The sequence below is a fragment of the Staurois parvus genome, unplaced genomic scaffold, assembly GCF_062004578.1.
Source record: "Staurois parvus isolate SC_StPar_1 unplaced genomic scaffold, SC_StPar_1.0 ptg000287l, whole genome shotgun sequence".
Taxonomy (NCBI): Eukaryota; Metazoa; Chordata; class Amphibia; order Anura; family Ranidae; genus Staurois; species Staurois parvus.
Window position 1 is genome coordinate 33,445,939 of NW_028318083.1, and position 18,359 is coordinate 33,464,297.

Here is an 18,359-nt window from a genome sequence, read left to right on the forward strand (position 1 = left end):
TATTTAGATTATATTTGTTTATCCTGAATCTTGACTACTGCTGCCCTGTCAACTGCTTGATCTCAAACACCCCTTTTCCAAATGTGCAATGGATTAACTCACGCAGCTTACAGACTGCAAAACTCAAGTGTCAGGCTGGGATAAAGCAAATAAAGTTAAATAATTTGAAATAGGTATTTTTTTTTTACTACAGTAGTAAAGCTACAAATTTACAATAGAGACTGAGTATTCTATGCCTCAGTTCAGTCATTGCAAAATACAGTTGTACTAAAAAGTGGCTTTTTAAATTGCAATTAGTGTCTGTGTATAAATAGTCAATAAGTTTGTTAGCTCTCACGTGGATGTACTGAGCAGGCTAGATACCAAGCCATGGGGAGCTGAAAATAACTGTCAAAAGACCTGCTTAACAAGGTAATGGAACTTTACAAAGATGCAAAAGGATATAACAAGATATCCAAAGCCTTGAATACGCCAGTCCAACTATAAGTCGCTGCTTGCCACCATTACTAGTATAAAAAAATAAAGATTCCAGTATATATACTGCTATTTGTAAACACTATAACTTTCACGTAAACCAATTCATTTACATGTATTGGGATATTTTTTTTTTATCAAAGACATGTAGCAGAATACATTTCGGCTTAACTTTATGATGAAATTAGATTTTTTTTTAAATTTTTTTACTGGATATGTTTTATAGCAAAAAGTCAAAAATATTGTTTTCTTTTCAAAATTGTCCATCAGTTTTTGTTTATAGCACAAAAAAAAAAAAACGCACAGGCAATCAAATACCACCATAAGAAAGCTGCATTTGTGGGGAGAAAAAGGACATATATTTCATTCGGGTGCAGCGCTGCATGACCACACAATTGTCAGTTAAAATAACACAGCGCCATATCGCACAAAATGGTCTGGTCAGGAAGAGGGGTAAATCATCTGGAGGGCAAGTGGTTAAGGAGCACAATACGACAATACTTGAACAAAAATGAGCTGCATGGTCGACTTGCTAGAAAGCCTTTACAACACCAATGCCAGTCTTTATTCCATTACCTTGTAATGCAGGTCTTTTGATGGTTCTTTTATGCTCCCCATGGCACAGTATCTAGCCTGCTCAGTGTTTCCACATTAGAGCTAACAAACTAATTTGACTATTTATACACAGACACTAATTGCAATTTAAAAAGCCACAGATGTGGGAAATTAACCTTTAATTGCCATGTGTCACCTTGTGTGTCTGTACCAAGGCTAAACATTCCAGGGTATGTAAACTTTTGATCAGGGCCATTTGGGGAAATTCCATTATCATTAAGATTTAATGGGCTTCATATGATCACTACCCTTAAATAAAAGACACTTTTCACAGGGCATAATAAACATGATAATGCATACGGTATGTGGAAGGTGATCAAAAAAAGTGTTATTTACCTTCAGTAAAAAGACATATTTGACAACAGTCAAGCCCCTGATCAAGCTTAGTCAGCCCCCAACTTCTCAGCCACCTTATCGGTCATTACGGCCACTTATTTATTAAACCATTAAAAGACCAATAGGAAGGCTCAGGAGGTAGTGGGGCCAAGCTGGACTGAAAACAATGAAATCTGTATACAACTTCAAGTACTCTAGCTATCTTTAGATCTACTGATCATGTTAACGTGTGGTATTCACCTCTGCTTATGCATATGTTTTATTATATACTCAGTTTGAATTGACCACATTTTTGACAGGTTTACTCTAATGTATTCAGCACAACATATCGTTGCTGATCTAACTACAAACCCTTTTAACTGGATTTTAATGGCAATTCACACTATTGCTACAAGCAGAAAGTTAGATGGTGACATAGCAACAAAAACATACCTGATCCAAAAATACAGTACTTGAAGGTCTGAAACAAAGCAGCTTTCATGTTTCATGTCTGTATCAGAGTGCTGGAGATTTATATCACCCACTGATGAAGTCACTGGAGATATATATTGCGACTGATGAAGTAACTTGGAACACAACATCCATGCAACAAATTGGAGATATGATAGCAAGTGTAAATTGCCTAGTAAAGTCAATCCTTTCTCTCCAATAATGTTTGTTTGCTAAAGTTGCATAACACTGCTACTTATACTGTAGGCCCTGCATACAGCAGCTTAGTATTGTTCTTTCTTGCCATCATATTGAACAGTTTCTTCAAAGAATAAGTCACACTCACAGTTGTCTCTAGTTCAGCCAGTGAAGTTAATGGAAAAAATCATTACTGCATCTCAGCAACACTATTCAGCAGAAACATGTTCATTAAACATTTTAAAGATGATATGGTCTTTTTATTCCAACAATAAAACATTATTTTATACATTTGGAAAATAAAAAGGTGATACTACTTACTAACGAACATTTTAATTGGTATTTAAAAAGCCATAAAATGCTCAGATATCCTTTTTAAAAAGAATAACCTGTTCTTTTTGGGCCTTGTACAACATTCCTTTGTCCCTTGTAAGTCTCTCAAATGTCTTATTTAAAAGGAATATATAGTAGTCCCAGAAGACATTTTCCCATTTCTATTCTCTTCAACTCCTGTGAGCCCTTGTTCAGTGTGATAAGGCAATCTCCTTGGGGATCTGAGCTGTGTAGTTTCGTAGCACGAGTGACAAGGACTCGACTTGAATAACTGCTGTGCGCAGGTTGTAATTATGTCAGCTGGAGTGTTGAACAAGGGGACTGATTAATGTGAGCCCCAGCCCAGGCACAGTCCCTATCAAAACCTTCATGCAGGCCAGCAGTGGGGATGGGTTAAAGCAGAAAGACAAAAAATGTTGTACGGTCCATGATAGATGAATTGCTCCAACAGTCTTCAGGCAGATGTTCCAGGACAGTATAATATACAATTACTCTGCCTTATCACCTTCCCAGGGACAATAAAGCTTCCTCCTACTATAGCTCATGTGAGTGAAGGCAAAATTAGTTTTACTTTTACAACACTGACTCACTCATCATGTTGCATTGATTGTGCTTTTATAGCTACAGCAACATAATCATTTTTACATTATAAAACGGAACTGATAATATTTGTGCTTGGATTAATACTGGGAGGCATTGATATTTATTTGATCAGTCCAATATTACTGGTTGTAAGATTATCTGAAAGCACTAAATGCTCTTACTTAAGGGCAAGTCTTAAGGAGAGAGATTAGGATACAATTCTTACTAAGGGACTCTGGTTGATAGCAAAGATTTCACCTGAATGTGCATCCTGCACATTGCTAGTTGTGATATAAACAGATAACAAAACTATTACAGCTCCTCAGAGCATCAGAAACTGGTCTACAAAGAACTTCTGTAAATACACCAAGAAAATTGCAAGTATCCACATAAACAGGAGTGTACCTTCAAATCATCAGTCCACAGTATAGGGAAAATGTATTTGGTATAAGGATAATATGTTTGTTTCTTTAAAACGGAACTACACTGCACCTGAGCACTACAACCCAAAAAAGCTATTTAATTAATTTTTAGTACTCAAACCAAGCTCCCCCATCCATGTCTCCATGCTTTATTGTGTTTTTCATAGTGAAAAATCACATGCCCACCTTGAAAAAGGGCAGATGATTTATGTAGCATTTACTTCATGGAATCCATCTGTACTTAGCTTAGGCATGCAGGCAGGAGGGTGTGCTTAGCTGAGAAAACCTCTCCTCCCCTCCGGAAGACTCCTGGGATGTATGACATCATTTGCCTAGGCATTAAAACCAGAAAGCAACTGAAGAAATGGAAAATAAAGTTTAAAGCAAATGAATATAAGTTTCTTTCCTATCTATTTACTAGGGCTAGCAACATAAGGATTAAAAATAATCAATGTTGATTGAGAGAATGAAGTTCCACTTTACGTTAAATATGAACTTCAGGCACATTTTAAAATAACTATTTAATAGAGATGGAAATTTATTTTCAAAAATCCTTAATGATTAATAACAGCTTGTAAAAGTACCCCAATCCTGTCTTTTTAATAGCTTTCTTATAGAAGTAAAGGCACTATTGTAAGCCAGTCAGGCACAACAAGATACAAAATAGTAAACAAGAATGACAAGAATAAATAGCCCAGTGAGCAGGCTGATTACTTTGTCAGTGTTTTGCTTCTCCTTCACTGACCAATCAGAAGACTTGGGGCAAGTCTGTGACCAGGCTATATTGGTTAAAGTGAAACTCTAGGCAACCAGCCTAATACACAAAAATGCAGATATGTTGTCTATTGTATGCATTAAATATTTGTAAACTTGGCCAGAACGTTTTGTGATACATACAGTAAACCTTAAGATCACTCTGGTACTTTCTGGTTTAATATTACTGATTTGGTCAGTTTTACTGGTCAGTGGACAATAATAATTGTATATCATCGCTGTCCAATGAGGTGACAGGGTGCAGAGAGGTGACATGGGAAGCTACATTAATGAACCGAAAAGATGAAATACTTCATACTTTATCATTCTGGCTGGACTGTTGTTAAAAAATATGTACAGTACATCCCAAGCTGGCTGTGCAAAATTATAAATCCTTTGCTTGATTTGATGTTATTGAACTGGAAAAATGTGGTCACTGACCTGGTTATACAGCTTGGATCACAAAACTAGCTGAAGAAAATAACAACTTGTGGCAGGTAGAACAGTTCATATACAGTATATATGTATACTTCAACTATGTGTGTGTAGCTGGAGATCAATAGTTAAAGACCTTACTGTGGTGTCTTTCAGACATTGTGCATATTACTGCATTACACCAAAATAAAATGTACAAAAATCGAACTACTTGTATTCAGTTTATCAAAATGATTAAACAGGATGCACATCAAGCCTTTTACTAGTTTAAAAAAATTAAAGGGGATTCAATCTTAAAGTGCTTATAAAGCCTAAACATCCTTTTACCTTAATAAATTACTTGCATTAAGGTAATACTAGGCAGTAGTATACCCCCCACCCCTGTCCCCTCCTTACACTTACCTGAGCCCTCTCTCAATCCAGCACTGTGCCTGTCTGCAACTATTCTGCTCCTTCATTCCCCAGTATCACAGGCTTTTCTGAGGCAGCGAGAGCAATTGGCTCCCACTGCTATCAATCAAAACCAGTGATGAGAGAGCGGGTGTCTATAGATGTAAGCAACGGGACTCAGGATCGAGCCTGCATGAGTGCCCCCAAAGCAAACGGCTTGCTGTGGAGCCACTCAAAAAAGAGGAACCAGGAGAGCCGGGGGGGGGGGGGGGAGAGACCTGAGAAGAGGGGAAAGAGGGGAGTTGAGGCCACTCTAGAGCAAGCATTTTGTCACAAAATAAATTAGCATTTACAATCACTTTAATGCACCAGCCACACATCTCTTCCTGCATATATTTTTGACAAAAGCAGAGTATATATAACTCTTAAAATTAGTCTAAAGTCACAGTCATGTGACAACCACTAATTCTCTCTCTATATCTTCCCTGTTAGGATGTGTAAAGGCTTTAACAACTCTTCTATGGCTCCTTGTTGGTTAGACATATTAGGAAAGTACATTTCACTATGCAAGGAGCAGTTTATATCAGCTTATGCAGGCATTGCTGCGCAGATATCATGCTACTCTTCTTTTCTATGTAGTATGATGACACAACCACAGGACCACGGAGCGCTTGTCTATGACAGCCAAGGCTCACAGGAAGCTGTTATCCATCCAGGATGTGGGATGGCAGCAAAAGAAAAATTAGAAACCGTGGCACAGCATAATGGTGTGGACATGGTAAATACTTGTTATGGAAACAAGCGTTCAAAATGTTTATTATTTAAAAAAATTAATAAACTGAAGCTAGGTTTAACAATTTTGGATTTGAAAATTAAAGGGATTCTAAAGCCTAACCATTTTTTACACTAATGCATTCCTTGCATAAAGGTAAAAAATGTTTAGGCATCCATTTTGGCTCCTCACCCCCCCCCCCCTTTTACTTACCTGAGCCCTCATTCGATCCAGTACTGTGCACATCTGCTTCTCTACCCTCACTTCCGTGTCTCACTGGCTTTGCTGGGGAACTGGGAGCCATTGGCTCCTGCAGCTGTCAAAGCTAGTTGTGAGAGAGTGGGTATGGGGCTGAGTCCTGCTGTCTGTGTCAAGCAGAGGAGGAGGCAGGAGGACCGGCGGGGACCCGAGAAGAGAAGGTCGCACAGAATAAGTAAGTATAAAGGCACTTTTTTTTTTAATTTTCTAATTTACAATCACTTCAAAGATGCTTACATAGAACTTGCATAAGAAGTCTGAACAATAAAGTAGTAAAAGAAGGTTTTAAAATACCTTAAAACTGAAGTAAAAGCTGACTATTTCAACCTCTGTAAAACACTAACCATTGTTTCCCTAAACGGTACGGAAACAGTCTCTCTGTACCACAGTTGTCTATGAGGTCCACTGTGTATGCGCTAGCAGCAGTAACCTGAGGACGGGGCAGTCACATGTAAACACTGCAGCTTAAAGCCAGGAGATTTGATACCAGAACTCATTGAGTCGATCCTGAATACGGCTGCCAGACTCATTCACCTTTCCAACCGCTCTGTCTCTGCCACCCCCCTCTGCCAATCCCTCCACTGGCTTCCGATTGCGCAACGGATCAAATTCAAAATCCTAACACTAACATACAAAGCTGTCCACCATACTGCCCCGAACTACATCACTGACCTAATATCCAAGTACCGCCCAGCACGCACACTCCGCTCCTCAAGACCTCCTTCTCTCTAGTTCCCTGGTCTCCTCCTCCCATGCCCGCCTCCAGGACTTCTCCAGGGTGTCACCCATCCTCTGGAACTCCCTGCCCCAACCCATCAGATTATCACCTACTCTCCTCTCCTTTAGGCGTACCCTGAAAACCCACCTCTTCAGGGAAGCCTACCCCACCCCCTGCTAACTTGCCGACCTCCTCCACTCTTCCTACCACTCCATCCCCCACAGCTATCTCCTCCTGTGCCACCATCCCCTCCCTCCTAGATTGTAAGCTCGAAAGAGCAGGGCCCTCAATCCCCTCATGTTTTGCATTGTATTGGTATTGTTCTGTCACATGTTCTGTCCCCCTTTGTAATGTACAGTGCTGAGCGAACTATTGGCGCTTTATAAATACTGTATAATAATAATAATAATAATAATAATTGAGTATGTGGTTAAAAAACGGGGTGCATGTAAACACTGCAGCGGAACAATGGAGGGAGTTGATACCAGAATTTGGGAAGTATTGAGGGGAAGGGTGGGTTACATGAGCATACTGCAAAAGGAGGGAATAAGGAAAGTTCTAAAGCCTTTTTCTTGAAAGTTTCCTTAAACTTTAAATGGAACCTGCCATTATAGGAATATGGAATATACAATTACAGCCTTGTTATTGTAGGCGGATGCTCAGTGCTGCTATGCTTATACTATACTTTGGTGAGTCCCATATCCCAGTTCAAGCAGATACATATTAGCTGTCCAGGTACCAGATCATGTGACCAAATGCCAAGGCTGTGGAAGCCTTGAGCAACAGTTTCTGCATAAAAAGAAAGTAGCTTTGCATCTCTATTATTTACCTATTACAGCAAGACATACACTATATTGCCAAAAGTATTGGGACACCCCTCCAAATCATTGGATTTAGTTGTTCCCATCACCAACAAGGCCACATGTGTATAAAATCAAGCACCTAGGCATGCAGACTGCTTCTACAAAAAAGTTGTGAAAGAATGGGTCACTCTCAGGAGCTCAGTGAATTCAAGCATGGTAACGTGATAGGTTGCCACCTGTGCAATACGTCCATCCGTGAAATTTCCTTCTTACTAAATATTCCATGTTCTTTTAGAGTGTTTTCACCAGAACAAGTGTCTCCATTGGAAGATAATCTAATTATATTCCCATTCTGGTAACAATTAAAAGTGTTGGATGTTTTCCTCACTTTCAGTGACCAAAATATAGAGATGAATACCTGACAGGGGTAATAACCTTTCACTAATCTATTCAAAACAAACAAAAAAAACAAAAAACCATAAAACCAAAAAAAATGACTTTAGATGTAGTTAATCCAAAACACGTTGGAGGTTATTATATGAATTGAAAACTTACATACTGTACATGAGTCCAGTATGAGTCCTATCATCTAAACCACTGTGCAACTGAACAGAAAACAATAGACACTATTTGTTAATGAAGTAGCTAGCTAAAATGAATGGTAGACATCCATACTATTTTGGTTGCTTTGCTATTGGAATTCAGCCTATTAAACTGTACTGCATTATATCTAATCAAGGACCATCCATGTTCTCAAGAGGTTTGATCAGTATTCTGAACTGAGACAAGCACTTCAGTCTGTCATTACTGCACGTGTTATACATTTCTTAAAACATCACTGACAGACAGGGTCCTGGAGTTGTGCAGGAGAAATGACAGATGGAAAGGAACAGGTGAAAAAAAGTTGACATTGTTAAGACAAAAGAAGAAAAAAATTACAGAATGAAAAGAGCTTGCTAGCTATGTAAACCAAAGCAACTTGCAAAAGCATTTTTCACATAATTTGATATCGCTACTGCTCTATAACACAGTTTTTAAAAAAGTTAGTAAAAATACAAAATAACATGATAAAGAACAAAGCAAATAAATGTACACTCACCAACTACTTTATTAGGTACACCTTGCTAGTACTGTGTGTGACCCCCTTTTGCCTTGATAACTGCCTTCATTCTTTGAGAACAAAGGAAGTCCGATCTGCTGCACTCTAAACAATCCACTTTATTGAACCAAGATAAAACCAATACAGACAGTGGAAATGCAGTGGGGGACTGGCAGGTAAACACATTTTCATGCTAAAGACGTCCTTTGTTCTCATCTATGCAGCACAGGAGCTGGGCTAACACCTACAGGGGTTGTGCTTGGAGATTGGGAGTCTCTCTACCTTGGAGATTGGGAGTCTCTCTACCCTGATCACATGATCAGAGGTGAACATATATGCCTTAATTCTTTGTGGCATAGATTCAAAAAGGTGTTGGAAACATTCCTCAGAGATTTTGATCCATATTGAAATGGTAGAATCACGCAGTTGCTGCAGATTTGTTGGCTGCACATGAAGAAAATCTCCCATTCTACCACATGTAGGTGCTCTATTGGATTGAGATCTGGTGACTGTGGAGGCCATTGGAGTACAGTGAACTCATTTGTCATATTCAAGAAACCAGTCTGAGATGATTTGAGCTTTGTGACATGATGCATTATCCTGCTGGAAGTAGCCATCAGAAGATGGGTACACTGTAGTCATAAAGGGATGTGCATAGTTAACAATATTTAGGTAGGCCATAGTGTTTAAAAAATGCTCAATTGGTAGTAAGTAAATATCACTCACACCATTAAACCACCAGCCTGAATCACCAAATTCTGACCATACACAGCTGAAATCAATACTCATCAGACCAGGCAATGTTTTTCCAATGTTCTATTGTCCAATTTTGGTGAGCCTATGCGAATTGTACCCTTTGTTTCCTGCTCCTAGCTGACAAGAGTGGCACTCGGTGTGGTCTTCTGCTGCTATAGCCCATCTGCATCAAGGTTTAATGTGTTGTGCTTTCAGAGATGGTACTCTGCATAGCGTGGTTTTAACAAGTGGTTATTTGAGTTAATGTTACCTTTCTATCATCTCAAACCAGTCTACCCATTCTCCTCTGACCTCAACAAGGCATTTTCATCCACACAACTGACGCTCACTGGATATTTTCTCTTTTTCGGACCATTCTCTGTAAACCCTAGAGATGGTTGTGTGTGAAAATCCCAGTAGATCAGCAGTTTTTAAAATGCTCAGACAAATCCGTCTAGCACCAACAACCATGTCACATTCAAAGTCACTTAAATCCCCCTTTTTCCCTATTATGATGCTCGGTTTGAACTTCAGAAAGCCATCTTCACCATGTCTAGATGCCTAAATGTATTGAGTTGCTGACATGATTGACTGATTAGCAATTTGCATTACCAAGCAATTTAACAGGTGTACCTAATAAAGAGGCCAGTGAGTGTATAGCTTTGTAATAACCCTTACTAATCTAAAATTATTGAAGAGATTATACCTTTATTCCACAATCACACTGACAATAATGATATTACTGATAAAGAGCTTCAACATATAAAGCCTGTCTTTGGAAAGATGTACAGTGACCCTTGCTCAATAAAGTATTCATCAGAAACAAGTTTCTTAGTAGTATGAGGCATTAGGTCAGCCATAGAAGGAAGGAGCTATTTTCTTTCCTGCAACCACGGGTTGCAGGAAAGAAAATCACTTGATTCCCCCATCAACACAGTAAGTGTTGATGGAGGAATCCCTCCTGTGGAGCCATTGTGTTCTCCTGGCAGGGATAACACAGTGAATACTGATTGAGTGATCAACTTTGGTACATTCAGCCTGCCCATCTATGGTTTGAAATTCACCTGTGTCCTGTTGAACTAGCTGAGACTTGAACCGTCTATGGCTGTATTTAGAGATCCAAATCCCATACAGCTTGGGGCCAGGCATCAGCTGCAACCACAGCAGTTTCCCACTAAAAACAGCACTCTAAAAAGTTAGGTGACAAACTGCACCCTGGCTGTCCATACATGCTGTGTTTAGACTAAAACTAGGGATGAGCAAAATTAAGAGTTGAATTTCCCCAAATTTCAGCAAAAATCAAGAGAGTCTAGTGGAATTAAAGTGATTTTAGGGCTCCTGAGGGACATGAAAGCTTCCTTCAATTGTCCCATATCTGTTCTTGTGCCAGAAAACAGCCCTCATTAGCTTCCTTATTCTATTTTTTCTCAGAGAGCACTTTGTTTCCTTTTTTGTCAGTATATACAGCATATGCATACACATATTATGTGAGCATTTATATCTATTCACTGCAGATGTTCACTGCATCTCATCTCCGTTTATTTTGGGGAGAAAATTTTAGATCCAACATGGATGACCCAGGTCCAAAAAACAAGTAGCTATAAATATTTGTTACATTTATTCATCAATACTGTAAAATGCTGAATAGTTACAATAAATAAATTCTGTGAATATCTTCCCATATGATGTTAAGTGTGTTGGCTCTATTTTTAAATGTATACAATAGAATACAGAACCCTTAGCAGTTTGGGAAAAGAGAATAATTTATCCTGTGTACATATGCAGTATTTTATATAATGTTGTATGCTTCCCCTTTAAGCAAACAACTCACCTAAATTTAATTGTGGCACAAGACTCAAATAATAACCTTAATTTAGGTTTGCTGAAAGGTGCAGATTCTCTAGAGCTTGTGATTCAGCCAATCAGGATGTGATCATATCACTTAGGTCTTCTCTGAACAGTAATAAATGATTTGGCGAATGATCATGATTTTTAATGTGCAGGATATTTACGACTGCAGTCAAGTGTAAGGAAAAAGGCTACAGGCAGTTGTAAAGTAAGCCCACATACTTTATACACATATCCTGAATGGATGAAATGTCATAAATATTTATATGCAAATTGAATAAGGTTTTTTTTATATGCCAACATGAACACACAAACCTGAAGCATGGCTAATATAAAAGCCCAACAAGATGTGGTTTGTTAACCAAGTATTTACTTTCCACTGGAAAAAAATAGAAAAAGAAAACTAGACATAATATTACTATTTGTACTAGCATTCATTGTTCTATAAACTGAGAAAAGCAAAGTTAAAAGAAAAGCATGCATTTATTACAATTTTAATAATATCTGTTCTATAGAAATAGTCAAAATCTAAAGACCAGACTTTTTTCTGGCACTTTTTGTTCACATGAAACAATCAGTTTTTGTTGGCTACAAAATGACTTAGAACCCTCAAACAATGTATATTTTTTTTTTAAAAGCAGAGGCCCTAGACAATAAATTGGTGTGTTTTGTAATTTATGTCACACCGTATTTCCACAGAAGTTTTCCAAATGCAAAAAAAAAAAAAAACAACAAAAAAACACAATACATAACCCAATTTTTTGTAAACTTTGTATAAAAGATGATGTTACACCGAGTAAATAGATACCTGACAAACGACATAAATTTTACTTTCTATAGGCATTGCTTTAAAAGCCTTTACAGGTTACCACTTTAGATTTACAGAGCAGGTCTGGTCCCAGAACTACTGCCCATGATTTGACGATCGCTGTGATACCTCACATGTGTGGGACGATCGATGTTTGTTTGCGTGCGTGCTGGACTGACGTGTACATTCACCTTTGTGCGTGAGCCTGGGGGGACGGGTGCACTTTTTTTCTTTTTTTAAGTATTAATTGTTTTTATTTTATTTATTTATTTTTACACTGTTGCTTTCTTTTTTTCTTTTTATCACTTTTATTGCTGTCATAAAGAATGTAAACATCCTTGTGACAGCAAGAGGCACTTGACGGGTACTCTTTGCAGGTCTATAAGACCCCAAATCCCTCCTCTGCACTTAAAAGCATTCAAAACACCAAGATCTGTGTTTTGAAAAGTTTTTAAAAATGCCGTTGTTGACGTTGTTAAACAGGTCATCGCCACCGGGTTACCCTAGTGGAGAGCCAATCAAATCCGAACCTAGCTTTGTTCAGCTGTCTGGCCAGGCAGTGCATGCATCGGCCCCGTTGTTCGGGGCTCTCGATGGGACAGGAGAGCTCGAACAAGCAGCAGAAGGTGATGGGAGGCGGGACGTTCCCTCCCGCTGCTTGTAGTAGTGATCATGCGTCTAGCTAGCTGCTCCGACCGCTATTACAAGACAGCTGACTGCCAGCTCTAAAAAAAAAAAAAGATACTGGCCAGATGCCTGAAGCTGCAGGCATCATCTCGGTACAACCACTTGAAGACCAGTCATGTACCAGGCACATGACTGGTCAGAAAATGGTTAAATTAGCAAATGTAAACCTGTACCTTTTTAGGAATAAGCTTGGTTTAAAGTGACCAGCCCGACCTATACCAGGATTTAATAACATGCACAAGTTCCTGAAGCCATCATTGATTTGTTACTGGGTAGATCCTTTTCTAGTGTGCAGTTGAACTCCATGGAGTCAGAAAATGTCAAGGTGGGTCACAATAAATGTCCAATATCCCAACCACCCACTGTCACAGACAAAGAAAGTAAAAGATGTAAGCAGGCCAAACACTTCTAGCCAAACCTAAGATGGCCATACACTTTACAATTTGATTGTACAATCTCCTTTAGATCAACCAACAATTTTGTATTATAAAGTCCTGCCTTAATGGATACCAACTGGTTGATTGTTTACTAAGGCCCCCTCATTACAAAGAACAAAAATCTTGCCTTGCTTTTAACACAGGATTTCTAGTGTGCAGCTTCAGAAAGGTATCTGCTGGCCCACCTGTCCCGCTATAAGGTAGACCTTCCTAAAATCTTGACATCACTGGGATAGCAAGGCTTTCTGCAGTGAGGAAGAGTATTTATATTATGCATATCGCAAGTGTCAAATTTGCCCCTAATCGCTTCTCGGCCTTTTGGCTAAGATCAAGTGTAGTATCTGTTCTTATCAGTGTCCAGTGGGGGTGCTCCCGACCATTCTAGCTTTGCGGGGATGGTTGTTGTATAGTACCCTCACTGGAATGATGGAGGTCCGGAAGGCTAGTACCGGAGGGACAGAAACCGGGGAGCGCCACGAGTTAAGCTGGGGCCCCGGGAGTAATTCCTCTGGGAAGACTGGAAAGACCCAGTACCTCCTGATTTGGACGGATCTACCTTGGTCTGGCCAGGGGCTGGGGACGCAAAAAGTCCGCAAACTCAGTGCCCCCTGGGGAAGACGCTCTCAGGGGTGTCACTAGTAACACTTGGGTGTGGGACCCCACGGTGTGAAGATGACACATGGCCACTGTTTTTCACCTCTTTTTGCACAGCGCCCTAAGGACCAGGTCTTTTGGCTAAGTCCAGGGCAATTTTTGCTACGGGCCTCAGGGCCTGGTCTGTGCACATTTTGGCACGGTACCATTTTTTTTATTTTATTTACTTTACTTTATTTATTTATTATGCACTCCCACGTTTGTCACTTTTTTCTTTGCCTTATGTGTGTGTTTTTCACGGATGGAGGGTGTGGGTCCTCGGGCCTACCCTGAAGTCTAGGGGGAGGATGTGTGGCCATACGGTTCCTTCCTCCCCTGATCCCTAGGAGGCTCTTCTTCGGGAGAGCCTCCTTGCCTAGTACTGGATGTCCGGCTTTGGCTGGGCATAGGGAACGGTGGTCCACCAGGCCTTTTGGCCAGGAGGACCAATTGGGAACCTTGTCCCCGTCAGGAGCTTCGTGCCCCGGGGGATCAGGGTAAGCGGTCCAAGCCCCTTTAGGGGTAGGACACAGCACACCCCTAAGTGCACTTTTTCGTGTGGTGTTTTGCACTTGCACTTTTTTTGTGAACACTTACGGGTTTTTTCGTTATAGTTGCACGTTTGCGGACTTAAAAAAATTTGCCCCTAATCACACCCATTGTAACAAGTCCATTCTATGGTAATGGCATAATGTAAATTCAACACAATTACTCAGCACTATAAAGAACAACTGAAACAAATGGACATTGGACCAAAGTTTAGATGAGTAACCAATTTCCCAGGGCCAGTGAGAGTTTAGGCTTTATATTTCATGATCAGGAACAATGCCAAATTTAAATTTAAATAAAAGAGACCCACAAACTCAGTCTATCAGACTCTGGCTCCACAAGGTAGAGGTGCTAAATTTAATGGAAGATTTTATACTGATGAAACAAAACAAATATGAAGTATATACAAGACACGGACCTTATGGAACCTGTTTATTTTCTCAGAGGAGGGGAAGTCTTTTCTTGAGACGGGTCATCCTAGTGAACAGCTATCAGTATCTTGCTTGCTATGCTGACATGTGTAGTCATTCAACACACAACTCCATACCCTTTCCTTCCCTCCCCCCCACCACCCCTCAACCTCCCTGCCCCAACCTTTTTTTCTTTTCCTTTCCCTCCTAATTTACTTCTTCTTTTGCACCCTCCATATTATTTATTCTGTACAATGTTTGCAAATTGTGATGGTTCCTTGGACTCCCAATATCCAGAGAATCTTGGTATTTTCAGGGTCCTCTTGTGCATTCTAAGATGCCTGACAACACCTATGTTACTGAACTGTGGATTCCCTTTTTAACACAATTAAATGCACATTGAAAAAAAAAAGACGACAACTAATATGTTCTTATATCTGTAGAAAGAGTAAGGAGTCAATACTGTAAATGTCAAAGTCTATTCTACAAATATCCTACAGGAAGTTTTGAGAATATCGAATACTGATGCTTTTAATGTAATCATATACACTGTATTCAGTATAAATACAGGTGCAGAGAGTTACAATACATGTCCTCTGCTTCCTTGCAGATAAGTGATGGGCAATTAAAATTCAGTTGTCAGCCACCTTCATGGTCAAACATAGTATTGTTGCTACAGTTTTCTAAATAAAGAGCATATAGGAAAGAGCTTTATTTAGAATATTTTATTAAATAACTCAGATGACTTTTAGGTGCAACAAGACTTTAACAAGTAACATTTAAAACCATCAACACCCCAACTATTCAGTAGTACTAGTTAGTTATATCTGGTTATAAATTGCGTAAAAGTAATACTATTATGAGCAACATAGGCAAACACTACAATCACTAATTCTCCTGAAGTTGGTATTAATAAATGCAGTTACCTGTAATCACACCAAGGACACATGTAAGGCTTTTCTCCAGTGTGGACTCGCTTGTGTCGTGTTAGGTGGGATTGCGTTGCAGACGCAAAATTGCATTCATCACATTTAAATGGTTTTTCTCCTGTTTAAAAGCAAGACAATCAATATTATTATGAGATTAATGTGTAACCTTAAATTATAAGCACAATAGAATGATTGTTTGTAAGTGGAGATCAGCTCATATGACTTTTCATTTGCATGATATACCCATAAGCTGAAAGCAGCAGTGGTCCATTTTATTGGCTGTTACAAAGGAAAGTGAAAGAAATTTCCTTATCTCTTCTTTTCATCTCCAAAAATGTTTTCATTTAGGGTGTATTCACACTTACAAATGCACCCGCTCTTCAATTAGATGAAAGAATCATGGGAACACCTGCTAGGATTCTTAAATGTAATCAGAGTATGGGTGCAAAGGGTTGCAAAAACTTTGAAGAAGCCTATGAGGACAAAAAGATTGGTAGCTACTACATGGACACAGACCAGGCTAAGGGTTACAGTTAGACCTTTCTGTATTTTATGGCAACTGTCTTCTTAATGTACACATTTAATAGAGCATCTGATCATTGATACAAACACTAACCGACCACTTTATTAGGTACACCTTGCTAGTACCAGGTTGGACCCCCTTTTGCCTTCAGAACTGCCTTAATTCTTTCTGGCAAAGGATTCAACAGTGTTGGAAACATTCCTCAGACATTTTGGTCCAAATTGACATTATAGCATCACGCAGTTGCTGCAGATCTGTCGGCTGCACATCCATGATGCAAATCTCCCGTTTCACCACATCCCAAAGGTGCTCTATTGGATTGAGATCTGGTGACTGTGGAGGCCATTGGAGTACAGTGAACTCACTGTCATGTTCAGAGAAACCTGTTCGAGATGATTTGAGCTTTGTGACATGATCCTGCTGGAAGTAGCCATCAGAAGATTGGTACACTGTAGTCATAAAGGGATGGACATGGTCAGCAACAATACTAGGTCATGACGTTTAAACAATGCTCAACTGGTACTAAGGAGCCCAAAGTGTGCCAGGAAAATTTCCCCCACACCATTACACCACCAGCCTGAACTGTTGATACAAGGCAGGATGGATCCAAGCGTTATTGTTGTTTATGCCAAATTCTGACCCTACCATCTGAATGTCAAAGCTGAAATCAAGACTCATCAGACCAGGCATTTATCCAATCTTCTATTGTCCAATTTTGGTGAGCTTGTGCAAATTGTAGCCTCCGTTTTCTGTTCTTAGCTGACAGAAGCGGCACCCAGTGAGGTCCTTCTGCTGCTGTAGCCCATCTGCTTCAAGGTTAGATGTGTTGTGAGTTCAGAGATGGTATTCTGCATACCTTGGTTGTAACGAGTGGTTAATTGAGTTACTGTTGCCTTTCTATCATGGTTAACCAGTCTACCCATTCTCCTCTGACCTCTGACATCAACAAGGCATTTTCGTCTACCCAACTGTCGCTCACTGGATATTTGATCTTTTTCAGACCATTTTCTGGTTGTGATGGTTGTGCGTAAAAAACCAGTAGATTAGCAGTTTTTTAAATACTCAGACCAGCCCATCTAGCACTAACAACCATGCCATGTTCAAAGTCACTTAAATCCCCTTTCTTCCACATTCTGATGCTCGTTTGAACTTCACAAAGTCATCTTCACGTCTAGATGCCTAAATGCATTGAGTTGCTGACATGTAATTGGCTGATTAGCAATTTGTGTTATGAAGCAATTGAACAGGTATACCTAATAAAGAGGCCAGTGAGTGTAGTGGTTTGTGAAGTCTATTTATAAAAGTATTCACACAAGATTCATACAACTCAAATTGGATTCAGTTTGGAAAATTTGTGAATCCTGAGTACAAGCTGTGTGAAAACATTTATAAATGTTTTCAAAATGTATTTAGATTGCAACATTTCACAATGATATATACCCATCATAGCTCAGAGATGGACTATGACTTCATCTTTCATTTCAATATGTTTTATTTTTTGTTATGAAGAGAGGTAAAATATATTGTACAGGTTGATGCCCAAGAGTTAAGCAACCAGCACATCAACAAAAATATCAATCATCATCATCGATCATATCAAAAAGTGGTACAAACATCAGGATAGCATTGTTAATGATTGGTCAATATAGCAAAACCGTGAAAGAGATGGTGACTGTAAAGTTGATACTCTTGATCGACCTAAGTACTTGGCATGGCATCAGTTCATTGTCTATGAACTAGGTGTCATTAAGAAAAAAAGATGGAAAGAAGAGAGGGAGAAGAAAAGGGGAAGGGGAGGGAGCAGGGAGAGGGCAGAGGAGAGAGAAAGGACAAAAAAAGGAAAGGGGGAAGGAATGAAGGGTGTGACACAGGAAGTGTATAACCCACTGGGAGGCCTCCTATGTGGTTGCCAGACTTGCCAAAGGAATCGTTGGGTGTCAGTATGGGAACCATGGGCTCCAACTTTCAAGAAATTTGGCATGAGTATTAGTAAGAATACTAGCCAGTTGTTCGTTAATAAAAATGCCATCTAGGCGAGATTAATATTTCTGAAAAAAGGGTACATTTCTTCTTCCACACTTTAGTGACTGAAAGTTTAGGGGCTAGTAGAAAAAAGTTGACCAAATTGAATTTGAATTTGTAATGTGCAGGAGAGCCAGCCGAGGGTCTTTAGTAAGTGTTGT

The 18,359-nt window shown here is 39.4% G+C and overlaps 1 protein-coding gene and 1 pseudogene across 1 annotated transcript in view; one reads left to right on the forward strand and one right to left on the reverse strand.

Moving 5' to 3' along the window:
- Positions 1-18,359, reverse strand: part of ZNF407 (zinc finger protein 407) — a 626,056-nt gene that overhangs the window by 158,112 nt on the left and 449,585 nt on the right. Inside the window, exon 6 of the mRNA XM_089682372.1 lies at positions 15,651-15,771. Within this exon, the coding sequence (XP_089538498.1) occupies positions 15,651-15,771 (121 nt within the window). The remainder of the gene's footprint in view (positions 1-15,650; positions 15,772-18,359) is intronic.
- On the forward strand, positions 13,435-13,550 carry LOC149458480 (U2 spliceosomal RNA; annotated as a pseudogene).